This window comes from Tubulanus polymorphus, chromosome 6 (assembly GCF_964204645.1).
Source record: "Tubulanus polymorphus chromosome 6, tnTubPoly1.2, whole genome shotgun sequence".
NCBI lineage: Eukaryota > Metazoa > Nemertea > Palaeonemertea > Tubulaniformes > Tubulanidae > Tubulanus > Tubulanus polymorphus.
In genome coordinates this window covers 4202326-4225644 of record NC_134030.1, presented here as the reverse complement: position 1 = coordinate 4225644, position 23319 = coordinate 4202326, and the positions used below count along the sequence as shown (strand labels likewise).

Here is a 23319-nt window from a genome sequence, read left to right as displayed (position 1 = left end):
TTTCTGTTGACAGAACATCTTTGTTAATGTTAGAACATATGCAACATATGATATTAAAACCTGATAGCTATTGCCAAATTTAGATGTATCCAATAAGCGGCCGAAAAAGGCCTCGCTTGCCGGACCCGGAAGCGAAATTCCAAAATGTACTTCGATCTAAACAAAGTATCATCAAATTAGTGCGATCATTTAACTATATATATATATATATATATATATATATATATATCATCAAGGTCACTATGAACTCGACCTACGCTACCTAGCGACTGCCAGCGACGGGTTGCGACTGCCAGCGATGCCAGTCGCAATGAGTCGCACATGTTCTACTTTCTGCAACGCGACGCGACCGTCGCAACCGACCTACGCGCTGTTGCGACTGGGCCCGGTTTCACGAACGGGGATTAACATTTGATTCGAATTAGAGAATTAATTCGAATTACGGACTTAATCCCTGTTCGTGAAACCGGGCCCTGGCAGCAACTAGTCGCACACAGTTGCTGACAACCGCATCGCAACCGACTTGTGCGGTCACTTGTGACGCAACGCGACGATCGCGTCGCGTCGCAAGGCCGACCTACGCCCGGCTTAAGGATACAAAATACAAAACAGTTGCCAAGATCCTGAAGGGGAAACTAGGGACACTAATTGGGTTATTTGATCTATATGTTTATTCCAAGGCTTATGTCTTCAGCTAATTGTCTATCCACAAATTTTCGACATATTTCTGCACGTCCATCCACCATTCATTTTATCCAGGCCTATAATATCATGATCTTCAACGCTGTGTACTTCGTTCCAGAAATGCTTCGTTAGCGGGTCTCTACACTTTCTTCTGATGAGTGAAAAGTTGAAATGTCCTAATATATACAGTATCCCCATTTTGGCCAATATAAGCCCTTATAACTTCGATTTCCGATTTCAAAGTGAAAAAAATCCCAGACACCAAAGTATCAAATCAAATCAAAGTTAATGGGGAATAATTATCCAATTTTCAAGATAAAAAGATATATATACAATAGCATCGTGAATGTGTGATTATATACAATAGAAAATGGAAACCTCTTTTGCACAAGGGAACACAACAAGGATAACGATCAATTAGCTGATGAATCATTGAAAAAAAATTATCATTTCCTTGTGACGGGTATCCTACTTAAGCACGAGTAAAATTCTTGTATATCTTTAGATTTGAAAACACGTAAAACCCAAATAATTAAACTAATGCATTGATTACAAGTAGAAATATGTCGGGTGTAACTACCACCCTCTGCAGTCTAAAATGATATGAAATATCAACTGATAACTGAAACTCGTCCGACGAATCTATGTCTTACAAAATAGCCCCCTAACATCCACCTTGCTAATTTGAATATTCATAATCAACGAGTAGTAGTGATTTATTCGACATTCCGTAATGATTTAGATTTCTCCATTACATGTTATATGTCTGGGTCAGTATAATATTGTCTCTCGTCAGTGTTAAACATGTCATGTATATATGAGGTTTTATGACGACAATTTATATTCTATACCCGTTCCAGGAGGGGGAATCAAAAGTCCAAATGAACCGGTTTTTATCATAGAATCAACATGAAAGAGTCTGATCGTGACTAAATGCCTCGACTATGTAATTGGCTCCTGGTTTCAAATCCTCCATCGGTAGTAAAGCATCCTCTTTATTCTGTAATGTTGCAGCCACCCAAGATTCAGTCGGCTTTAAACTTCTCCTGAATCGCTACGTAAAATATACAAAAATTCTTGTAAAAAAAACTGCGCAAACCATTTATCTAATCATATTTATGTACAAGTCAATATCTGCTTAATTCTTGTTTACCTCTTTCAGTGTTCCAGTATTACAATAAAGCTCTTTACAAATGAAGTAGGGAATGGGAACGGCTGAAATTGTGGCGATCAACCAGCCAATACCAACAGCCCAATCAGGGTAGAAATAGTCTCCGTAATAAGGCAGAACTTGCTGCACCATAACATATATAAGCATAACCTAAAATAGACAAATACGAATATATGCCTTAATGCTTTCATTAGCTAGAAACATTGAAAATCCGCCTAGGCTAAACAAAAATGATACCTTGTTTCTCTGCAGCGGCCGGGCCATTTTTGTTAAATATAATACAATTTGTAATCATTTCTATGGCTGCCGGGCCAGTTGTTGTAAAATTTATCACGATTTAAAAAAAAAACGTAATGTACAGGGGAGATACTAGGCGGCCAGCCGGGTCAACTTTTAAGCTCAGCAGAGCGGAGAAACAAGGTATCCATTTTTTAGCCTTGGCTTTTCAGACGCCTTGTATAGATGGCGGGTGCGATGGACTTAAAGCAAATCAATCGATTCATCATGAACAAGATCAGCTTACTGTAGTGATAATAGGAGTGATGGAGCACCACAGTGCTTTCATGAAACACGACGGACGATATCCAATCATAGCTTCTATATCTTTATACAATCTGTTAACACCTAGATATCATATCAGAAAATTCACATTATAATCTCCCCCATCAGGGTGTCGAACCCGATGGCATCGCTGCCGTGGCAGGTGTCTTCGGTGTCATCAGGTTCGAATGCCTGCTGTGGAAGGATATCGCATTACCAGCGGGTTAAGTAAACGCTATCAAACTATAGCAGCAACACATTAAGTTACGTATATATTATACGCCGTGATATTTTAATTTTACTCTGCAAAATATCGCGTTTCGACGAATTAAAGGACTAACCGTAAATATAAGTCGCTACTATACATTCCAGTGCTGATACTAGAAGCAATGCAACTATAGCCACGTACCAGTCAAATAGTTGAAACCAGTACATCCCGCTCTACATAATAAGAACGAAAAATGAAACGTTTTTGACAGAAAAATATATAAGTATTTACGTAGCCATGATTATGACTTTTTGTCGACGTAAAAAAATCATAATAGGACCCCATAGCAAACGAAGGAGAAAGCAAGAAAATAAACAGAGGCACAATGAAATCACATATGTACATACCCGACAACAGAATAATAAACCACATAGAAAACAGAAAGTGACGTTAAACAAAATGAACAATGACTTTCGCTTCCGTAGAATCGTGTACTTATCCATCAAAGCTGTGATAAACGTTTCCATCGTGACAAACTGGAATCAAAAAAGGGAATCAGGCTTGATAAAGCATTGATTATGGTGATCACTGGATAGATAATGATTTACAGCATTATCAAATCTCCAATTGTTGTTTTGCGTTTATTTCTTCACCACATATGTATTTATACGACGTACCTGTGTATCGAGACCAATTGTCATCAGCATGATGAAAAATAAACCCGACCAGATCGCCGCTCCTGGTATTTTGGCAAGGGCCATCGGAAAAACGATGAACGCCAGACCGGGACCTGTGTTCAAATGGGCAAATTTTTTACATGACCTATACCAAAATTGTTCATCAAATGTAGATCGAAATGACCTTACCGGAGGTAAGGGCCTCGCTTACTGTAACACCAGCCTGGTGTGCTAGGTTACCGATGATTGAAAAAGTAACGAATCCGGCGAATAAACTAGTAAAACACGTTATCACTGGAACGACTATAGCGTCTCTGTGAGAAATGACAAAAATGCAAATTGACAGCACGAAAGAAAGGAAATAACGAGAAAATAGAGACTGAAAAACAACTCACCGATAGATATTCTGATTGAATCTATTGTAGCTTGCCATTGTAATCAGACCACCCCAACCTGGACCGATTGAGTAATATATCTGCAAACAAGCTTCAGCCCAGATCTACGATAATACAATATATACTTATGTAAGATATTTAAAAGCAGTTATTTTTCTCTATTTGTTTCGATAATGATTAAGTTACCTTAACAGATAGAAGTTTACTCCATTCGGGTACCACAAAATACAAGATTCCATCTAGAGACCCCGGAAGAGTAACACCTCTTATTAATAAGGCGATCAGGCAAACAAATGGAGCTGTTGCCGTCACATAAATTACCTGAATACAAGAAAACAAATTACCTTAATAGAGGATATGGAACAACTTGATCAATTCTAAAAGTATAAGCATATGAATATTCCCATAATTTTGAACCGCAGATATTGGAAGCTATAACCTCAGCGTTACGGTGTGGATATAACACGTATCTCTTCACATTTACCTTAGGCCTACATTTCAGATTTATTGACCGAATTTTTATCAGATATCACAGGAAGACATACCTTTCCCGAAGATTTTACTCCTTTGCACATGCATAGGTAAACAATTAACCAAGCAGCCACGTGACAGACTATCAGCTCCCAACGAAATCCACCAAAATTACCAATACCATCAGTTAATTCCAGAACGTTGTACCTGAAAATTATAAGGTGCAGTCCAATACATCAATGAAACTATATCTTTTAGAAGTTTTTCTATTTGAATGACTAGTCTTTCTGACCACATACTGCCAGAATTCCTCCCCTGATGACATCGGTTTCAGAGATGATTCATTCGACGACACGAAACTGATATTTGATGGTGAGTAGTTGGTGGTTGTTTCGTTCATCATCGCTGTTTGGTTTGTCTGATTGACCGACTGCTGCCCGGTAACCACACAATTCGGGGTATTCCAAGCGTTATCACAGCGCCCCCAAACCGGATCCCAACTAGTAAATGTCATACCAAAATAATACAGGATCCAGTTCATAATTGTATGGAGGTAGATCAGACATATTACTGATGGTATGAGCATTGCCCATCCTATACCTGTAATGGCAAGTTCTAATGTATACGTTCTGTGAGTAGCAATTTCTCCCATAGAGACAGCGTACAAATATATAATATAATACTTATGATGAAGATAGAAGTGAAGAACGCTGATTCTATTTTTCCGACTGATTCTTACCAGCTGCCAACGGACATAACGCTTCAAAAGCTGCTATCGGACTTTTACCGGAATATTGACCGATGCAGAGTTCAAGAAAATATAACGGTATTCCTCCTATGACCATGAACGTGAAATATGCGATCAAAAATGCACCTGCAAATGATACAATTGAATAGGTTTATATAGAAATGAATCCTTGCACGATCCTTAAGATATTATGTTATCATTGATCACAATTTAACATCGGGTGATACGGGAGGGACATAATTTCTATACCAGCCGATGTGCTCCATGCGAACTGGCTGTATACTATGGCGGCTGATTTGGAACACTAACGCTCAAACAAACGTTTTAGGTCCTTAAAACAATTTTGATAAAGAAACCAACTTTAAACTAAACAAAAAAAAAGAAATTGGTCCGAGTAAGATATATTCCAGACTAAAGACCCTGATGAAATTACCTAAAAGTTGTTACTCGACTAAAAAGATGATTTCAGTGTTTTAGGTGAAATCTACTAGTTGTTTCACGAGCGGCATGATGAAGATTACTTTAATTTACTTCAAATCAATTGGCGATTTTGTGGTCCGAATCAGCCGCCATATTCTATTCTATACTAGAATTAACCCGATAGTTTGTGCGATTCGGAAGAACCAAAATGAAACCTACCGCTGCCTAATTACGTTGAGCCACTTCATTGTTTTATGGCTCTTTTATTCAGCCCACATTGTTGTAATCTATACGATTGTGTAATCTATGAATTATCTCGATGTCGTTTTGAATGTCAATAGATGATAATATGTGGTATTTTACTGAAATGCTTACCTCCGCCGTTCCGTAGACAAAGGTACGGAAAACGCCAAATATTCCCTAGACCGACTCCATACCCGACACAAGAGAGAAAAAACTCCACGTCGCTTCCCCATTTTTCTTTTTTATGCTCTGTTTGTTTTTCGTTAGATGCGTCATTATGTATCGTTAGCTCACTTGCCGCTCCTGGTTCGTCGACATTATCGGCAACGATATCTGGTCGAGCCCCGCAGCAATTACGGACAACCATAATCTTGATTTGTCAATAATCACACGATCATCGGTCCTACATCTGATGCACATGAGTATATCTATAGTGTACGCAGTTGTTTCAAAACACCTGTGCATAATCGAAATGCATGGAATTTGAATATATGATGATCATGTTATAATAATAAGCATTAGTGAATATATTACTTACCAAAGCTGTGACACATGCGGTTGTTTACGTATATCATCAAAATCAACACCTATCGACAGAAGTTTGAAGAATGTGAATTAATCTTCGAATAGGATATAGATGACCTAGGTAATGATAACCTTTTAATGTAGCTTTAATATCAATAAGTGACGACAGAAAATTGTATATGATCTACTCCACCAAATTTCATGATATCAAAGTTATTGGATTTGTTTACTTATGGCACATGATAAGTGATGAGTTTGTTTGAAAATGACCTGATAATTTGCCAATCTGATAATTTGCCAATAAATTCCACCTATGGGAATTATCTTTCAAATCGACCCGCTCGCCGATATACGCAACCACTTCATGGTTTCGAATATCATGTCAATTGGTAGTCTGGTGTGATAGTCAACGACGCAATAAGACTCTGATCTAAATCGTATATATCTAAAACGCTAACGTCAACGCCAAAGGTGGTTTCGAACCAGGGGCCACTCGCTTCCCAGTCCGCAAAGAATAAGCTGCTGGGTCTTGAATACTGATGATAATCATCATCTCAAATTCTAAAATAAAATCATTTATCATATAAGGAATCCCTCTTTGTGTCTGTGTCATGTGTACATCTTCTTATAATATAGACGTCGCCGAAGTGGATCCTCATATAGTATAGCAAAGCCAAAGTTCACTAATTCTTGTATAATCTATATTCATATTCTCTTAATTTTTAAATGGCTGTATGTAATTACTCTATGTTCCTTTGAGACAGTTCTGCGTGTTGATTATTGTTCGTCTCTCTTGTCGTGTCATTACTCATCACCTTTGTTTGTACATCAATTCCCTTGTTTCTACTCGTATTGTTTCCAATGTATGTAAAATTGTGTAAAATGAAGTCAGTCCAGTTTTGGTATTCCGAGCGCATAGTTCTATCGTTACTGGTTCGATCTGTTCCGGATTTCAGACGTTGACCATTGTTCGAGAATAGGATCAGAATAAATAGCACCAATAAATGAACCAATGATATGATAAAGCTCAAAATGTATATTTTTCGAATGCAACAACCTCAAATAATATATTTGATATGGTATTGTAATAATATTGATATTGATAATAATGATAAAATACAAAATAAAATTCATCCCACGATGCGATGTAGGTACATAAAACTATGAAAATAGTCTCACTATATAACATGAGATCTCTAGAAGCTGGACGGAGGCTGCATTTCTCGTACACAAAAGAAATCGTTGAATAATCAGCGCTAGTTACTTGGGGTGTAGCTTCGACCCGGAAAAATGGGTCCACAGTTTCAGATCGTGGACGTTTGAATCGGGAGATTACACGTCCATGGTTTAATCTAGGCTGTCACAAATCAGCAGTATCCATATTGCATAATGATATTATCAGGTTGATAACATTACACAAAGCTAGTCCAAAGCTCAGTCTTTCAAATTACTGATGTAATATACATCATTTGTAAATCGATTCTGCTATCGAATAGTTAGTTCTTTCGTCGAAAGATCAATGTTAAAATACGCATCAGGATATAGCGAACTCTATACTCCGGGTTTTAAATTCACCATCGGTATTTGAGAATCCGCTTTGTTCTGTTCATTTGCAGGTACCCAATCTTCAGTCGATTTGAGCCCTTTCAGGAATCGCTATTTGAAAAACATAGATAAAATACCCAAGTGTAAAAGTGAAGTCTTGGTAGGAATTACGTGAACATTCATTGACAGATATCTCGCAAAGTGTGAAACCTAAATTACCTCTTTCAGTGTTCCCGTATTGCGATAAAGCTCTCTACAAATGAAGTATGGTATGGGTACGGTTGAAATTGTGGCGATCAACCAGCCAATACCAACAGCCCAATCAGGGTAGAAATAGTCACCATAGTAGGGTGGAACCTGCTGTACCATAACATAGATCAGCATAGCCTGGATTGTATAATGAAAACAAAAATCTCATGATGAATATTCAAAAGTGAATCATTGGTGGAGTAACGATTTGCAGGAGACATCTACGAATACACTCACCACAGTAACGAGAGGAGTAACGGAACACCATAATACCTTCATGAAACACGACGGACGGTATCCAATCATAGCTTCTATATCTTTATACACCCTGCTTATTCCTGCAATAGTGTTAAATTAATCTACTCGTTAATACTTAACCAGCAAGTATACGTAGCTATCGAAGTGACGCTTTAACCATAATTAGCGCTCAATCCGATTTGAAATCTTTAATACTTGCTGTTGTTTTTAGATAAAGTACGTATTACTATATGTATGTGAAAAAATTCGTAAAATGTTAAGTAATTCATTTATTCATAGTTGACTGAGATATTTGTATAAATGAAAATGACGCAACGAATTAACTAATCGCTTATTCAGAATTATGCGTGGTTGTTTTTCTAGTAACATGTAGTTCTCATCGTTGTTTGTGACATATGTATCCAAACATGTCCTGGCTCTGCGAGTTCGAGTGAAGAGGCGAATTGTGAGCGCATGGCCAAACGAAGCGTACCGTAAATATAAGTCACAACTATACATTCCAATGCTGATACTAGTAATAACGCTACCATCGCCACATACCAATCGAATAGTTGAAACCAATACATTCCGCTCTAAGAAAAAATCACATATTTTCCATGCAGGTTACGGGTGCAGCACTTCAAGCAAAATGCCTGTTGAAAGTGTATTTTGTCTAAAAATTCATTTCGGATGTGTTTGAAAAAGTCGTTCGGGTATATAGAAAAGAAAAGTTACAAAGAAGCGATCATCTGTTTTCAAAATGTAGTTAACGGCGTATTCTTACGGAGCCCCGGAGGTGACATGGTGAAAAATAAGTAAAGAAACGAATATTTCGTTCGACTGGAAATCCAACGAAAAAAAAGAAGAATATTCATTTTTCACCCTGTAACTCCCGGAGCTCCCTATATTCTATCTAGACTCAGCAAGGCGTAAGAGCATAAAACAGGAATATTGAATACTCACTCGACTGGAGAACAGAAGACCAAGCAGGAAACACACGATCACGATACAAAATATAAACAGCGACTTTCGCTTCCGTAAAATCGGGTACTTATCCGTCAACGTTGTGACCAACGTTTCCATCGTTACAAACTATACATTGTAAAATAATAACAAACTACAATTATGAAATTAGGTTCCGTAGTTCGTTGACGTGATGCTAACATGAAAAAATGCTTCATACGTTCGGATCTCATGGATCTTTTATGAATAGCGATATTATTGCTCAGAAGACGTATACGTACCTGTGTATCGAGTCCAACGGTCATTAGCATGATGAAAAATAAACCCGACCAGATCGCCGCTCCTGGTATTTTGGCAAGGGCCATCGGGAAAACGATGAACGCTAGACCGGGACCTAATGTATAAACAAACGTATTTAGAATAAGAATGATAAGCAGTACGCGCTTTAGAGGTAAAAGTTTATAACAACAACAGATAGAATTTATCCGAATTTCTCATATCATCCAACCGAATGACTTCTAACTTCCTGATCCGTCGACGCAGGTATGCTTTGTTTCAACCCCAGCCGAAAGAATTAGAGTAAATGTGGAGTCATATCTTACCGGAGGTAAGGGCCTCGCTTACTGTAACACCAGCCTGGTGTGCTAGGTTACCGATGATTGAAAAAGTAACGAATCCGGCGAATAAACTAGTAAAACACGTGATAACAGGAACGACTATAGCGTCTCTGTGAGAAATGACAAAAATGCAAATTGACAGCACGAAAGAAAGGAAATAACGAGAAAATAGAGACAGAAAAATAACTCACCGATAGATATTCTGATTGAATCTATTGTAGCTTGCCATTGTAATCAGACCACCCCAACCTGGACCGATTGAGTAATATATCTGCAAACAAGCTTCAGCCCAGATCTACGATAATACAATATAGTTCTCTTCTTTAACATCTAAGATATTCAACAGCAGATACGTTTCAACATAGGTTTTGTGATGAAAATGATTTACCTTAACGGAGAGAAGTTTACTCCATTCGGGTACGACAAAATACATGATTCCATCTAGAGCCCCCGGAAGAGTAACACCTCTTATTAATAAGGCGATTAGGCAAACAAATGGAGCTGTTGCGGTCACATATATTACCTGAATAGCAGACAAGAAAACAAATTACCAGAATAATCAGTTAAAGGTTTGAAAAAGAGTATCATCAAATATCAATGTATAAAACACATTGAATACGATTTTTAGTCGATGTGAACTTATAACAAAAGGCATTTTGTTGCTATAATTATAATGTAAGTTGACCCTTTCACATACAATTGTACATACTTCATGCCTTTGATTGGTATTCCCGCAGTGTTTAACAGTGGTCGTTCACCTTATGATAATTACCTTCCCAGAAGATTGCACTCCTTTGCACAGACACGCATAAACGATTATCCAAGCGGCTATGTGACAGACTATCAACTCCCAACGAAATCCTCCAATATTACCAATACCATCCGTTAATTCCAGAACGTTGTACCTGAAAATTGTTGGTTGTGGCTATCAAATATCAATATCACCTGATATATATTTCTATACTCTCCAAATTGTAAGATGGGATAATGTATCATTCCGAAAACGTACTGCCAGAATTCCTCCCCTGATGACATCGGTTTCAGAGATGATTCATTCGACAACACGAAACTGATATTTGATGGTGAGTAGTTGGTGGTTGTTTCGTTCATCATCGCTGTTTGGTTTGTCTGATTGACCGACTGCTTCCCGGTAATCACACAATTCGGGGTATTCCAAACATTATCACAGCGCCCCCAAACCGGTTCCCAGCTTGTAAATGTCATACCGAAATAATACAGGATCCAGTTCATAATTGTATGCAGGTAGATTAAACATATTGCTGAGGGTATCAGCATTGCCCATCCTAAACCTATATATTATAGAAAATAGATCACGCATAAGTTCGGGTTAGGTCAGTAAAATCAACAAATATACATGAAAGGCCTTCTAGATCCTATTCAGAAGTAACGCCGAGACGATAGAAATTATTATTACCTGCTGCCATCGGACATAGCGCTTCAAAAGCTGCTATCGGACTTTTACCGGAATATTGACCGATACAGAGTTCAAGAAAATATAACGGTATTCCTCCAATGATCATGAACGTGAAATATGCGATCAAAAACGCACCTGCAAATATGACAATATCACAAACGTTTAACATAAAACTTCAATTGATCGCGTGAATAGTGAATCTGTATGAGCGTTTCTATCATTTTCCAGTTATGTTTCGAAAAGAAGATCGTCGAGATTATTTTTGCTTACCTCCACCGTTCCGTAGACACAGATACGGAAAACGCCAAATATTTCCAAGACCGACTCCATACCCGACACAAGAGAGAAAAAACTCCACGTCGCTTCCCCATTTTTCTTTTTTGTGCTCTGTTTGGTCTTCGCATGATTCCTCTTGTATCATCAGCTTCTTTGCTGCTGCACCGTTGACATTTTTAGAAACGGTTTCTCGTCGGTTACCGCAACAACTGCTGACAACCATGTTCGTCGATCATTTACAACTTAAAGAACTGATATGACAAGCGACGCTTGAACTGGTATTGAAAACCCAAATTGTATAGATTGAATGCACGCCTATAACTAGTTCAGTACAGTTCACCTCGAATTCATTCGGGCGAATATAATACACATCAAACACGTTTAGGACGGCGTTTGATTTCTTTCAAAGCTCGTTGATAACTCGATATCGTAATTTCTAAGCACAAGTTAAACAAACAGTACGAAAAAGAGAATCGATTACGAATCTATATTGTTTTCAACATTAACATATTTTTCCAGTTCAATACAAAAAATTTATATCCTCTCAAATTACCAATACCATCCGTCAATTCCAGAACGTAGCAGCTGAAAATTGTTAGTTGTGGCTATCAAATACCAAATATCAAAATTGTGTGTGTGTGTGTGTGTGTTGGGGAGGGGGGGGGGGTGGTACAGGTTCCCCAAAAAAGGCTTTCCGATATAGCGATCATTTTTCTCTCGAGGCACGTGTGAAGCGTATTAAGCATGGCGTGTTGCCAAAAGGGTCGAAACAAGCGCAAGTTCGCTCAGTACGGTTGGATTGTTTGAGTCACGCTAGCTTTTCATTTTACCACTCTTTTCAACCTGTTCTCTAGTAGGCAATAATATAAAAGAGACTCGTAAGAATTCCTATATTATGTTAATCTATTGAAGAAAATATATTTTGGAACGGAAAATTTTTCTCACCTTATCCCACAGTGCTGCGAACGAAGGCGAACGGGAACTTGCCTCGGCTCGGCCCAATCGGCGAAAATAATTTTCTGTTAGAACAAAAGGTTGATTTCTTATATTGCAGTATGGGTTTAAATTATTTTTAGATGATAATACAGTATGATAGCTTAGACTCAAATTCCCTAGGGAAAATTGTAAACAATTTTTAACCGCCAAGTGCGGCGCCCTATTGACTGTAAATATGTGAACTAACTTATTACTCGCACATCACATAAGGGGCCGCCTTCGGTTATCTGAGTAAGTCGACTATAGTCGAACTAAACGAAACCGAATGTCCGTTTGTCGGAGCTATGTTCCGGAAATAGTTCGAAAATCAAGCGCATTCGGTTATTAGTTCCGACCACTAGTCGATTAGATACGAAAACCGAATTTGGCCCAGAATGTTGTATTAGTGGGTTAGTTCACAAATATGGTCACCGCCTACGATTAATTTAGGGGCAGCACCTGACAGTCAATATATGACACTGGCTGCGGCAAGCTGGGTTCCCCAAGGACCGATCGATTCTCACCGGAGGAGATTTTACGAGCATCCGATTTTTGCGATCGATTTTTGAAATCGACCAACTCGCTCGAGGCGTTTTTACGAGCATCGATCGCAAAAATCGGATGCTCGTAAAAACGCCTCATACATTTTTTTCTCAACGTCGCCATATTTACGAACGTTCGATTCGATCGTACGATCGGAGCAAATCGTTCACGAAATCGATCGCAAAAATCGGATGCTCGTAAAAACGCCTCGGAGGATCAAAAGGTATCAAGACCACAATTTTGGTGAAAAAAGAATGTGACATAATAGAACACCGCTTCAGAATATGAATTATCGCTCATCACAATGCTGTCTAATTTCGGTGTAATATAAACACGGCGACCCGGTTGACGCGAAAATGGGTCGCCGCGTGGAAATAGATGGCACGAATATTATCAAATTATCCGGCGAAACACTTAACTAGTCTGCGTTGCAGTCGACGTTCGATGAAATATTATCGCACAGCGTGGAGCCACGGGGATAATTACAATGAATCAAAAGCGGTGTTGTTTTAATGGCCCAAATACTCTGTATTTTGCCCCCCTCATTACGCGGCCAATTACCCACATCAGCAGAGGCCTATACATCTAAACATGCCTAATAACCAGGCTACAGAGGCGCTGCATGCGCAATAAAGGCCTGCTCCGCCGTTTATTTGCTGCTCAAGTTTATCTCGGATTTTGTTTTACTGTTTTTTTGGTATCTCGATGTACGTAGACGATGCGCTTTTACTGTGTATAGCATCTCATTCAAACCAGTCGACCGGGGAAAACTCGCCACTACCGATGGAAGGGGAGTATAGATATATCTAAACATCTCTCTTCGAATTCACCATCGTCAGGAAAGTGGGTTATATCGTTGTTTGAAAAGTGAATACACAAACTGCTACTGATGAACGCTCTGAAACCAGCTAAACACTGGCATACTAAACGATGGAAGGTATCAAGTTCATTGGCGTTTTTTCGGGTGGAATTTTACTCATGTTGCTAATAACGTTTGGTATGTACGGTTTCTGTGACGGACGCAGGACCTTCGAACTGCTGGGCAGCAGATGCGAAAAAATCGCGCGTTGCGGCGACAACTCGATGGCGAATAGGGAAACCTGCTCTTGCGTCGACTCTTGCCTGATCGAGGGAACATGTTGCCGCGACTACAAACCTGAAAATATTCGGCTACTCAGATATAGAGGACACGCGTTGTGCGAGGCTGGCAAATATGTCGTGAATCAGTGTCCCCCTGGCGTTAACGACCCAAAGCTTGATTCGTTATGTAGCGGGAGTTACGACCGAGATTTGTTCAACGTGTTGAGAAGACGCTATGATTTCCGGCTATCGTTATGGCCGGTAATGAGTGACGAGTTGGGCGTGACTTATAGAAATATGTTCTGCGCTTTGTGTTGGGAAGACTACAACATCAAATTCTGGACTATCGATAAAAAATGCGTGGTGAGCTTGGTCGAAACTGAAATGGTCGGAAATGCGACCATTAAACGCATCGCGAACGAATCAGAATGCGTACAAATGTATTCTACGGAAAATATCGGTATAACGCCGTTAAAATGCCAGAATCGTCGAGATCATTTGATAGAAAAATGTCACGATCGTTGGAGGGAGCCTATCTCGAAGCAGAAATGCGCTAACAACGGCACCGCTATCGTGACGTCGAGAACATCGAATAAGAGTTACAAAAACGCCTACTGCGCCAAGTGCAACTTCGTCAGATTACGTACAGCAGGATTCACTTGCGCGTATCCCAGGCGATCTGCGTATATTCAGTTTAACACTCCAAACAATGAAACTTCTATATCGTTTCTCTACGACGTGAATAGCAAACGATTCAACTGTTCGCACATCGATGAGATATACGATCCGTTCTCAAATAATTGCCGGACACTAGTTTGTCCTTTCGGCTTCCGTCTGGTGGACAGACGGTGCTTGCCGATAGATGGCGACGACGACGCGCCTTGCGCCCTCGTGACGTTTAACGCATCGGAATTCGTCGTCATGCGGAATAAAAGCGCCAAACTGCTGAAAACCGAGGCGATATTTCCGCCGCAAAACTATACGATCGTTAACGGTACGTTGAAATTATGCGGCGGACGAGCGAAGACGATTTTTGAAAAGTTCACATTCTCCAGCGAAGATCCGCGGCAGACGCTGCTATGGAATATCTGCAGTGTAATATCCGTGGTAGCGTTGCTAGTTAATTTCATCATGTACACCTGTTTTCCGACGTTACGGAATCTACGAGGGCAATGTCTGATGTGTCTCGACGCGTCTTTATTCACAGCCCAAATATTGTTAATCGTCGGTATCGGTTGGACTCGACAACGATTGACTTGTAAGATATTCGCGATACTTACCCACTATTTCTTCTTAGCGGCGTTTTTCTGGTTGAGCTGCTTGCCCGTGAACGCTACGCGTGCTTTCAAACATCGCGTTGCGCCATCGCCGACAAAAAATCTGAGCGTATTTTTGAAATACAACGCGTACGCCTGGCTTACTCCGGCAGCTTTAGTCAGTTTAGGCGTTTTGTTAGATTATTACGAAGCCACGGTAACACATTTCAGTCCCTCATATGGTAATGGACACGTTTGTTGGATGGCCAACGCGATGGGACATGTATTTCTATTCATGATTCCTGTGGGATTTATTCTGTTCATAAATATTAGTTGTTTCGGTCTTTGCGTTTACAGAATCTGTTCGGAACACAAGCACTCAAATGAGACATTTGCGAAAAACGGCAGAATTGAGATTTGCATGTATTTCACGCTGACATTACTGATGGGAACCGCGTGGATTTTAGTATACGTCGCTAATGCCGTCGATAGCATTATCATCTGGTATTTTTACGTGATTTTTAATACTTCACAGGGATTTTTCATATTAGTTGCGTTCACGTGTAAAAACGACGTGTTCGCTATGGTAACAGGAAGACAAAAAAGGCAGCAATCCGCACCGTGCAATTCGGCGGAGAATTCGCCGGTGAGTGATCGTCCAATCGAAACGAATACTACAGCTTTACCGGAGACACCAAATAACGTAAAAAACGATGATAAGACTGACTGGACGGAAAGTTGAGAATAATTCAACTTGAAACATAAGCATCATCCTTCTACCGGCACAACTTAACGTGAATTAACATGTTATATCCCTTGCAATTGTTAGTCAACGAAAATAAAATCCATAAGAAAAGAAAACGTATGTTATATCAACGAAGCAATGATATATTCTGCATATTTTACTTCAGTTACTGATACATCACTGTCTGGAATACATAAACATCTGTAACTTCAATCATATATGTATATTCAAATCAAAGAACGTAGACTCACAATTCACGATATGGAAAATAAGTGAAGTTTGCAGCATCGAAAGGTGCCAGGAGTTATACATATATACTTTGGTATTAAACAGGTATTTAACATTTCTTGTATATGGTAGCCTCTGAAGTCTCAACCGGCGTGATATCAGTGATCTCCGTAAATAGGTAACATTTATCATCCTTGAACATCATTCCCTTGCAACCGGCGGCGTGGCTACCTCTACGACACCTAAGCTGACAGACATTAGCACCCGAGCCATTGATGTTGATCAGCTGAGATGAGCCACTCATAGTTCCCTTATCCGCAAACCCGCATTCTATAAAACGAACGAAATAAGATTTATGCAAAACATTGATTCAACCTTTTAAACGCTACACGTTAAGTCCGTCGCATATTTGAATTTGAATGCGGTGCATCATGGGATAGAAAAAAAATTAAGCTTACTGAAGGTTTCCCTTCGAGAGATCGATTCATCATCTAGAAATACAAAGTAAAACATAATTCAAAGTTCTTGAAAAAAGAGGATTCATGAATATAATATTTACGGACCGAAATAAGAACCGCAGTTGAATATTCATCGTAATTTTGTTCGTATTTTTTTAGCGTCGTCGTACCTTGGAGTAATCGTTATCAAATGATTACTCCAAGATTGTACGTACCTTCGAAACTATCAGCAAGGGCAGCCTCAACTTGTGAAAAAGAGAATTTCATTGTCAATGATTTACTAACTTATGTTTACCCAGATATTGGGTCCTTCATATCGTATATATGAATACAGGCATTAGAACACAAGTCGAGTTAACTTTTTATTCTCACTCACCTTCAGAATCAGAAAGACGTGGGTTATCATCTCTCAGTTGTGGCACAAAGGCTAGAAAAGAAAATTCATATCATCATCATCATAATTCATAATAATTCACCATCATATCCGGATCGCTACATTAGGAATAACTATCTAGGCTTACCCTCCTCAGCCAGGCGAGCTTCCAGAATTTGTTCGGCGAGCAGACGATAGATTTCCTCTTCGTTAGAAGTTACATACGGTGCGGCTAGACCAATACCAACTAGAAAACATAAACGCAGCTCTAGGGTTTTACATTTGAGGGTTGTGAGCCTTGCAGGAAAAAGAGATAATTTCTTCAGGGGGCTGATGTTTGCACGGAACTGGTGCACTGAGATTATCGACGGTCTTCTTGACGGCTAATATGCTGAGGTGAATGTACGGGTTTTGCCGACAAAACGAAATATGTCGTCAAAACGTGGACACATCAATGTTGACTTGATTCGATATTTCGCGATATGTGGGCATAATTATTGTCGCCACGTTGTTGGCCTCTTATCGCTTCCGTATGACCCGATGAATCCGTACGTAATATCAATTCATTCTATACGCATTCATAATTTCACATCATTTAATGATAATGATAATAATACTAATATATTTTCTTATATAGCGCAGATCTATAAAATAATGTTAAAATCTATAAAATAATGTTAAAATGTTCATGTTGAAATTTAACATGAACTCAGCCAATACTTACGTATGGCGCAAGCAATTACCAAAATGCGTGTTGGATCCTATGAGTAAAAAAAAGAAATTATGTTGTTTACAAAGCAATACCCCTTAAGCAAGTGCAAAATAAAAGTAATTCAGTCTGTTTTGATTCAGTGTCAATTTAAGCGAATATATATTTGGTCGAAACTACGTATACCCACCATAGTGAACGAGTAGACTTCGCAGCGTAGAATTTCAACTGAAAATGTCTCGTAAATGTTTATACCTCGTTGATAAAGTTAAAACTCTTTTGAATTGGTGGAATTGTCCATGTTTCGTCAATAGAACGGGGTCAGTTTACGGCTTAAGATTTACTTTGATACGACAGCTTATTGAAATCTAAGAATATCTTAACGTTACGGTTCGTGGCACACTAGAAACAGGTAATGATAATAACGTCATATGTTTTTTCAAAGCAAATAAAAAATAGCATAGCAAATATGCAAGTTAGATTAGAAAAAAAGCCCAATGAAGTAATAGAAAAAAAAGATGGACAGATCTTTCTCGCTCAAGTGGCACTGACTGGATCGAATCATTATTACCGCAAGGCCAGAAATAACTGACATTACGGAAGTTTCGATTGTATTTGGGTATTAAAGTATTCTAAGAGACTAACGTCCGGAGAAACATTATATTTCAAACTATCGGTATCAACAAAGGACATTAATCAACCCTGCTTATGACGCCTGAACTGCTTGGTTACACCTCTATTAATAATTAGCTCAGGGCCGGCAATAATTCATTAGGGCCACAATAGTTGTTTCGTTTTATCATATACAGAGGCCATAAACGAGTAGCGAGCACTATTACTGTTTATGACGCTGCTACGAACCCGCCTAATAAAGACCTTTGTTTTCTTTGTTAAACTCTAATAAAGGTTACTGCAGCGATGTTTACAATATGTAAACAACCCCCAAGCAGCTACAAACAAAGCTTCATATGTACTGCTGTCGTGACATTATCAGAGAAGAGTGAACCGTCATCGTTTGCTGTCGGGAGCAGAAAGTAAGTTTTAGACAGCGACATGTGTGATGTGATGTGATGTGATGTAATAGTTAGCAAAATGATTAGAAATTATGAATGCATAAGCACTGATATTTTCCGTGTTTTCATTTGTTTTTGGTTCTATTGAAATTAACGTCGATAATTTTGAAAGATCATGATTCTAGGTCATGCTTGTTATCAAGACAAAATCTAAATCGTTGGAAAAACGTCAGGCATTTCGTAGTTTTCAGGCATTCGCCTTTTTCTTTTATCGTGTCTTTTTATTTCAGTGGCTGAAAGACGATCGTCTATCAAGACTTCCACTTCCGACGTCATGGCACGTGACCGAGCTGCCATGCTTTTGCGCAGGCGCAGACACAGTCACGTGTCATCTCAGACGAGCGATAATAACCACCACCCACGACATCAAACGGCTAAACGTGGGTGAGTTTGGGATCAATAATATTGGTTAAAAACCAACTATTCCTAGTTGACTCTTTCTTCTAATGATTAAGATTTGACATGTTTGCTCAGTCATTCGTTGCATTGCAATTTATCCCAAATGAAGCGTCGGTGCCTGTCATATAGAAGTAGTACTGATCAGTACGCTAATTGTCGCTGCTATATTGGACCGATGAATATAGGTGGTATAAATATCTTAGCTAACGACCCTCTCATGTCTCATGTAATCATGTCTGATAATTCCGATCATCAATGATTAAATATGTCCCTTTATCAACCGACAATGCGACCACCAGGCAATCGATCGAAATCCTGGTACACAAAATTCATACCGATATTTTATGGCGATGGCCTCACATGGCGACACTTTCCTCCGCGTCGTCGCATCAATAACCGAGTGAATGCTAACGGGAAATTAACCTCCGTTACGGTTTCTATAGCGTAAACTATTAATGACAATTCAAACGGCTTCATTTGAATTCGTAACAACATTAGCATGAATAGTTCAGAGCCGCAACCAGCATCGGTCAAACTGGATTCACTCTTGATGTTAATGGATAGCATTTGCGGTCTCCTGTGTAGCGCATTTTGCAACGTTTACAAACGTTTTATTGGATTAAGTAAAATCTACTAATGTGCATTATGCTCGACCCAATGGATATCAAACAGTTGGGGTAATAACTTTTCTGGTCACTTTCATAATTTTACATTTATATATGGCATAAAGTCAGTAGCTCAAGATTGTGAGACTACGTACTTACAAAGAAGTGCGCCTGGCTGTATGCATTCTGCAAAATGTGAGATAAAATCTTTCACATTGAACATTCCACCATCAATGTAATTTGAAAATATTCTAAAAAATTCCACAACGTTGTTTTTCAGGTCAGTTAGCACCGTTTCGTTCGCCGACGAGCCGTCATCGGAAGCGGGATTGCGGTCGAACGTTCGCGTCGTCGAGAACAACTACCGAACTGAACCGACGAAAAAAGTACCGAACACCGTCGCAACGGAGATCATTAGAGAAACGATGGAACACTATTTACAAAATGAACCATACGATCCCGAAATATGCAAACAACTTTCAAAAACTATAGCAGACGTAAGCGAACATTGTCAGAGCGAATCGATTTCTTTTTTTGTAGTTGTTTTGTTTTATCAGTTATATGCTTATTTTTATAACCTTCTTCAGGCTATCAAGATCAAGGTGAAACATATCAAAGCCCCGCGGTATAAGATTATTTGTCTCGTCAATATCGGGCAGTTGGAAGACCAGGGTTTAACCATCGGGAGTCGCTGTATGTGGGACACCAATGTGGATACATGTGCAGATTACACATTTAAAAACAATTCCTTGTTCGCTGTTGGTTCTGTATATACTATTTATATGGAATAAAATTGCTTTTAAATCACCATACGTAGTAACTTCAACAGTAGTAACGTAGTAACTTGCTTATATGAATGCGTGATAATCACTTGTTATTCCGTATGCAAATTAGAAATTACCTGTGCTGGAATATGGTAGGTCATTTCTGTAAATGACATCCCTGCTTGAGACCGGCTAGGCGACTTTCTTCGGCGTATATAATAGCCGAATTCAGTACAAAAACTGGGACCGCCTATCACACGATTCGGTACGCATTTTTTTCACCGCTTTTATTCGGTCGAGGTGACACACCGGGTGAAATAAGCAATCGTGGATTCAAGACGCGGCGAAGATAACTAGCATATGTCTGCTAATCACCGATTAGGAAATTCGTATCGTATCCCTTCGTACACTATAATGCAAATTCGGTGAAAATCGATCGATCGAGTTTAATCACCTAATCTTTCCTCGACGAATTATCAAATCGTAAGAAAAACGGAAGATGTTCTTCAGTCTTACAAGATTCGCTATTGACAAGGTGAGTTAGGGCTGAGTTAATTTTATTACATCGGTCCTGCAAAACGGTGTCATAAAGCGGCCGCCAGTTGCTCTGAAATTCGGTGCGTAGAAAAGAAAATGCCAGATATTGGTGGTACCAAGTCTACGACGCGTGAGCGTTTCGAGGCTGATACTCTTGACCTGTAATCAGTTGTGCTAGTAATCACCTGTAAACTAACTTCATGACACTATTTGACCGCTCACAGTTTCGCAGGTTCCTGAAGGCTGAGGAATTGTGTTCCGTTTTCGTGATAACTGTCCGGCGTCACAGACAAGCTACAACATTGCGTGATGATAAGTGTTATTTTTGACGAGACTGCTCTTTTCTCATTAAAAGGATACAAGAGATGGTAAAACCAACAAATAATACGACGCTTGTGCTCGAGGAAGACGGTTCGGAATCGCTCGCAAATGATCGCTTGTATTTGTATATACTTGGAATAGCAGCAGTGAAAATTTTGATAATCATCGGTGTTTTGGTGAAATGTATCACGAATAAAGAAAACAACAGAGAATCATTGACGACAGGTAAATGTTAAAACTGTTTTTTAAACTTCGAGCTTGTATATACGTCTTGGTAAATCTTTTTGAATAAATATTCAAAAATCATCTATCATTTGTGGGGTATGGAGGTTCGTTATCAAATCTTGGTCATGATATATACGTAGCTTAGCCTGTTTAACATCAAATCACTTACAAAAATGTATTATCATAACTGTATTTTCATGATAAAGAGAGTGTGCAAAACCAGAGCGTGTTGTCCACACTATTTTTTACGAAACGAACATGAAAAATTCTTGAATAAATATCAGTGCTTTTAACCTATCAGGAGTCAGTGTTTTAACGAAATGCCAGCCAGGAAAACAATAAAAAATCTATGTACCCCGGGACACTTGTCTTAATTGGTTATTTTACCACATCATGGTTGTAATCAAACGTAATAGCGATGATTCATTATATCGTATGTATTGTGTTATGGGTGTATTATCAAGAAACAGATTAATCGGTTTGCCTATTGTAGGCGCTTGGAAGGCTTGGGATTTTCTGAAATCTAAGAGAAAGAAAACTAAGGTGTACGATTACAGTCAGCCGGCGAAAAAGGATACAGCAAATGTGGATCATAATAAAGGCAACGAAAGTATGAGTGAAACTACTATTGAATAACTAGAGTTACGTAAGTTAGTATTCATCAGTAATAGCCCTGTCACGTCAATGTGCCATCTTAATTCACGCAGTCATTTCGATATCATGAAGAATCTTCCTCGAACGTGCGACACTCATTTATACTTAGAGCCCAAAACGTGTAATTGTAATTTAAGAAATTCTCCACTAGCCACTTAGTATCTAATACTACGTGACTTCACAGCTAAATCATCTAATGTTTATTTTCAAAAGGTCAATTCGGATACGTAAAATGTAAGAATGTAAGAAGGTTTAGTTTGATGATGTATCTATTAATGATGTGTTTAAAGATCGGGCCAAACAAAATGGTCATATAAGGGCGTTATCTCCAATGGCCAAACCCAGAGGCCAATAGCGCGAGAAAGACTAGTTTTGAATTCGGTTTTACTCGCGGATTCTGATATGGCTTCTAAATGATTAATTCTTGATTTAACGAAGGTCTAAATAAATGAATAAATTTTACATACACGCATATATCATGTTGGGTTAAGTGTTATTGTACATGTAAGTAATACTTTCAGGTTAACGGTTTTGGAAAATAGAAAAATCGCGTGGAATCAAGTCTTCTAGCGGGGACCGTGAACCTATGACTGATCTTAGACTTGGGTAAGGGTAATCCAATCTTGGCTGTGAAGCTCGAGTTCTAGTAAATACTCAATTATCGTTGCATTTCATAAATATGGAGGTGATGATTAGTTTCCAATATGTAAGAAGAATACCGTACTTAAATTGCGTAGGCTTTCCATATATCTGCAGTGTCTGAAGAAAAGACGACACAGCACAAAGCCGGCACACTGGGACGCCACAACAATCTGAACGCACGAATTGAACGCATCTTATCGATGCTAGATGAGACCGAGCATGACGAAAACATTAACACTCATTCAACTACGGGAACACCTGCGGGTAATATAGAAGTCAATCCGTAACTTCTCGGTAATTGACATTGAGCGGGGACCTGTCTCGTCTC

The 23319-nt window shown here is 39.0% G+C and overlaps 4 protein-coding genes across 4 annotated transcripts; 2 read left to right on the top strand and 2 right to left on the bottom strand.

The window, feature by feature from the left end:
- Positions 1-213: 213 nt before the first annotated feature.
- Positions 214-11639, bottom strand: LOC141907216 (uncharacterized). Its single transcript, XM_074796795.1, has 26 exons — positions 11399-11639; positions 11129-11263; positions 10703-11003; positions 10466-10598; positions 10082-10216; positions 9885-9988; positions 9679-9803; positions 9358-9470; positions 9077-9205; positions 8607-8706; positions 8114-8214; positions 7847-8014; positions 7658-7738; positions 5690-5927; positions 4886-5020; positions 4446-4746; positions 4221-4353; positions 3862-3996; positions 3676-3779; positions 3470-3594; positions 3281-3393; positions 3011-3139; positions 2737-2836; positions 2379-2479; positions 1838-2005; positions 214-1738 (listed from the first exon to the last, which is right to left on the bottom strand). The coding sequence occupies exons 1-26, from the start codon at positions 11625-11627 to the stop codon at positions 1589-1591; spliced, it is 3786 nt and encodes a 1261-aa protein (XP_074652896.1). The 5' UTR covers positions 11628-11639; the 3' UTR covers positions 214-1588.
- A 2213-nt stretch (positions 11640-13852) lies between these two features.
- Positions 13853-16037, top strand: LOC141907214 (uncharacterized). Its single transcript, XM_074796794.1, has one exon. It carries the CDS (start codon positions 13853-13855, stop codon positions 15998-16000), a length of 2148 nt encoding a protein of 715 aa, XP_074652895.1. The 3' UTR covers positions 16001-16037.
- A 116-nt stretch (positions 16038-16153) lies between these two features.
- Positions 16154-18013, bottom strand: LOC141907659 (uncharacterized). The gene is made up of 7 exons (XM_074797379.1): positions 17962-18013; positions 17787-17823; positions 17211-17309; positions 17066-17116; positions 16905-16934; positions 16690-16722; positions 16154-16561 (listed from the first exon to the last, which is right to left on the bottom strand). Exons 1-7 carry the CDS (start codon positions 17962-17964, stop codon positions 16341-16343), a joined length of 474 nt encoding a protein of 157 aa, XP_074653480.1. The 5' UTR covers positions 17965-18013; the 3' UTR covers positions 16154-16340.
- Positions 18014-19571: 1558 nt separating this feature from the next.
- Positions 19572-20639, top strand: LOC141907660 (dynein light chain Tctex-type 5-B-like). Its single transcript, XM_074797380.1, has 3 exons — positions 19572-19920; positions 20129-20345; positions 20436-20639. Exons 1-3 carry the CDS (start codon positions 19880-19882, stop codon positions 20637-20639), a joined length of 462 nt encoding a protein of 153 aa, XP_074653481.1. The 5' UTR covers positions 19572-19879.
- Positions 20640-23319: the final 2680 nt, after the last annotated feature.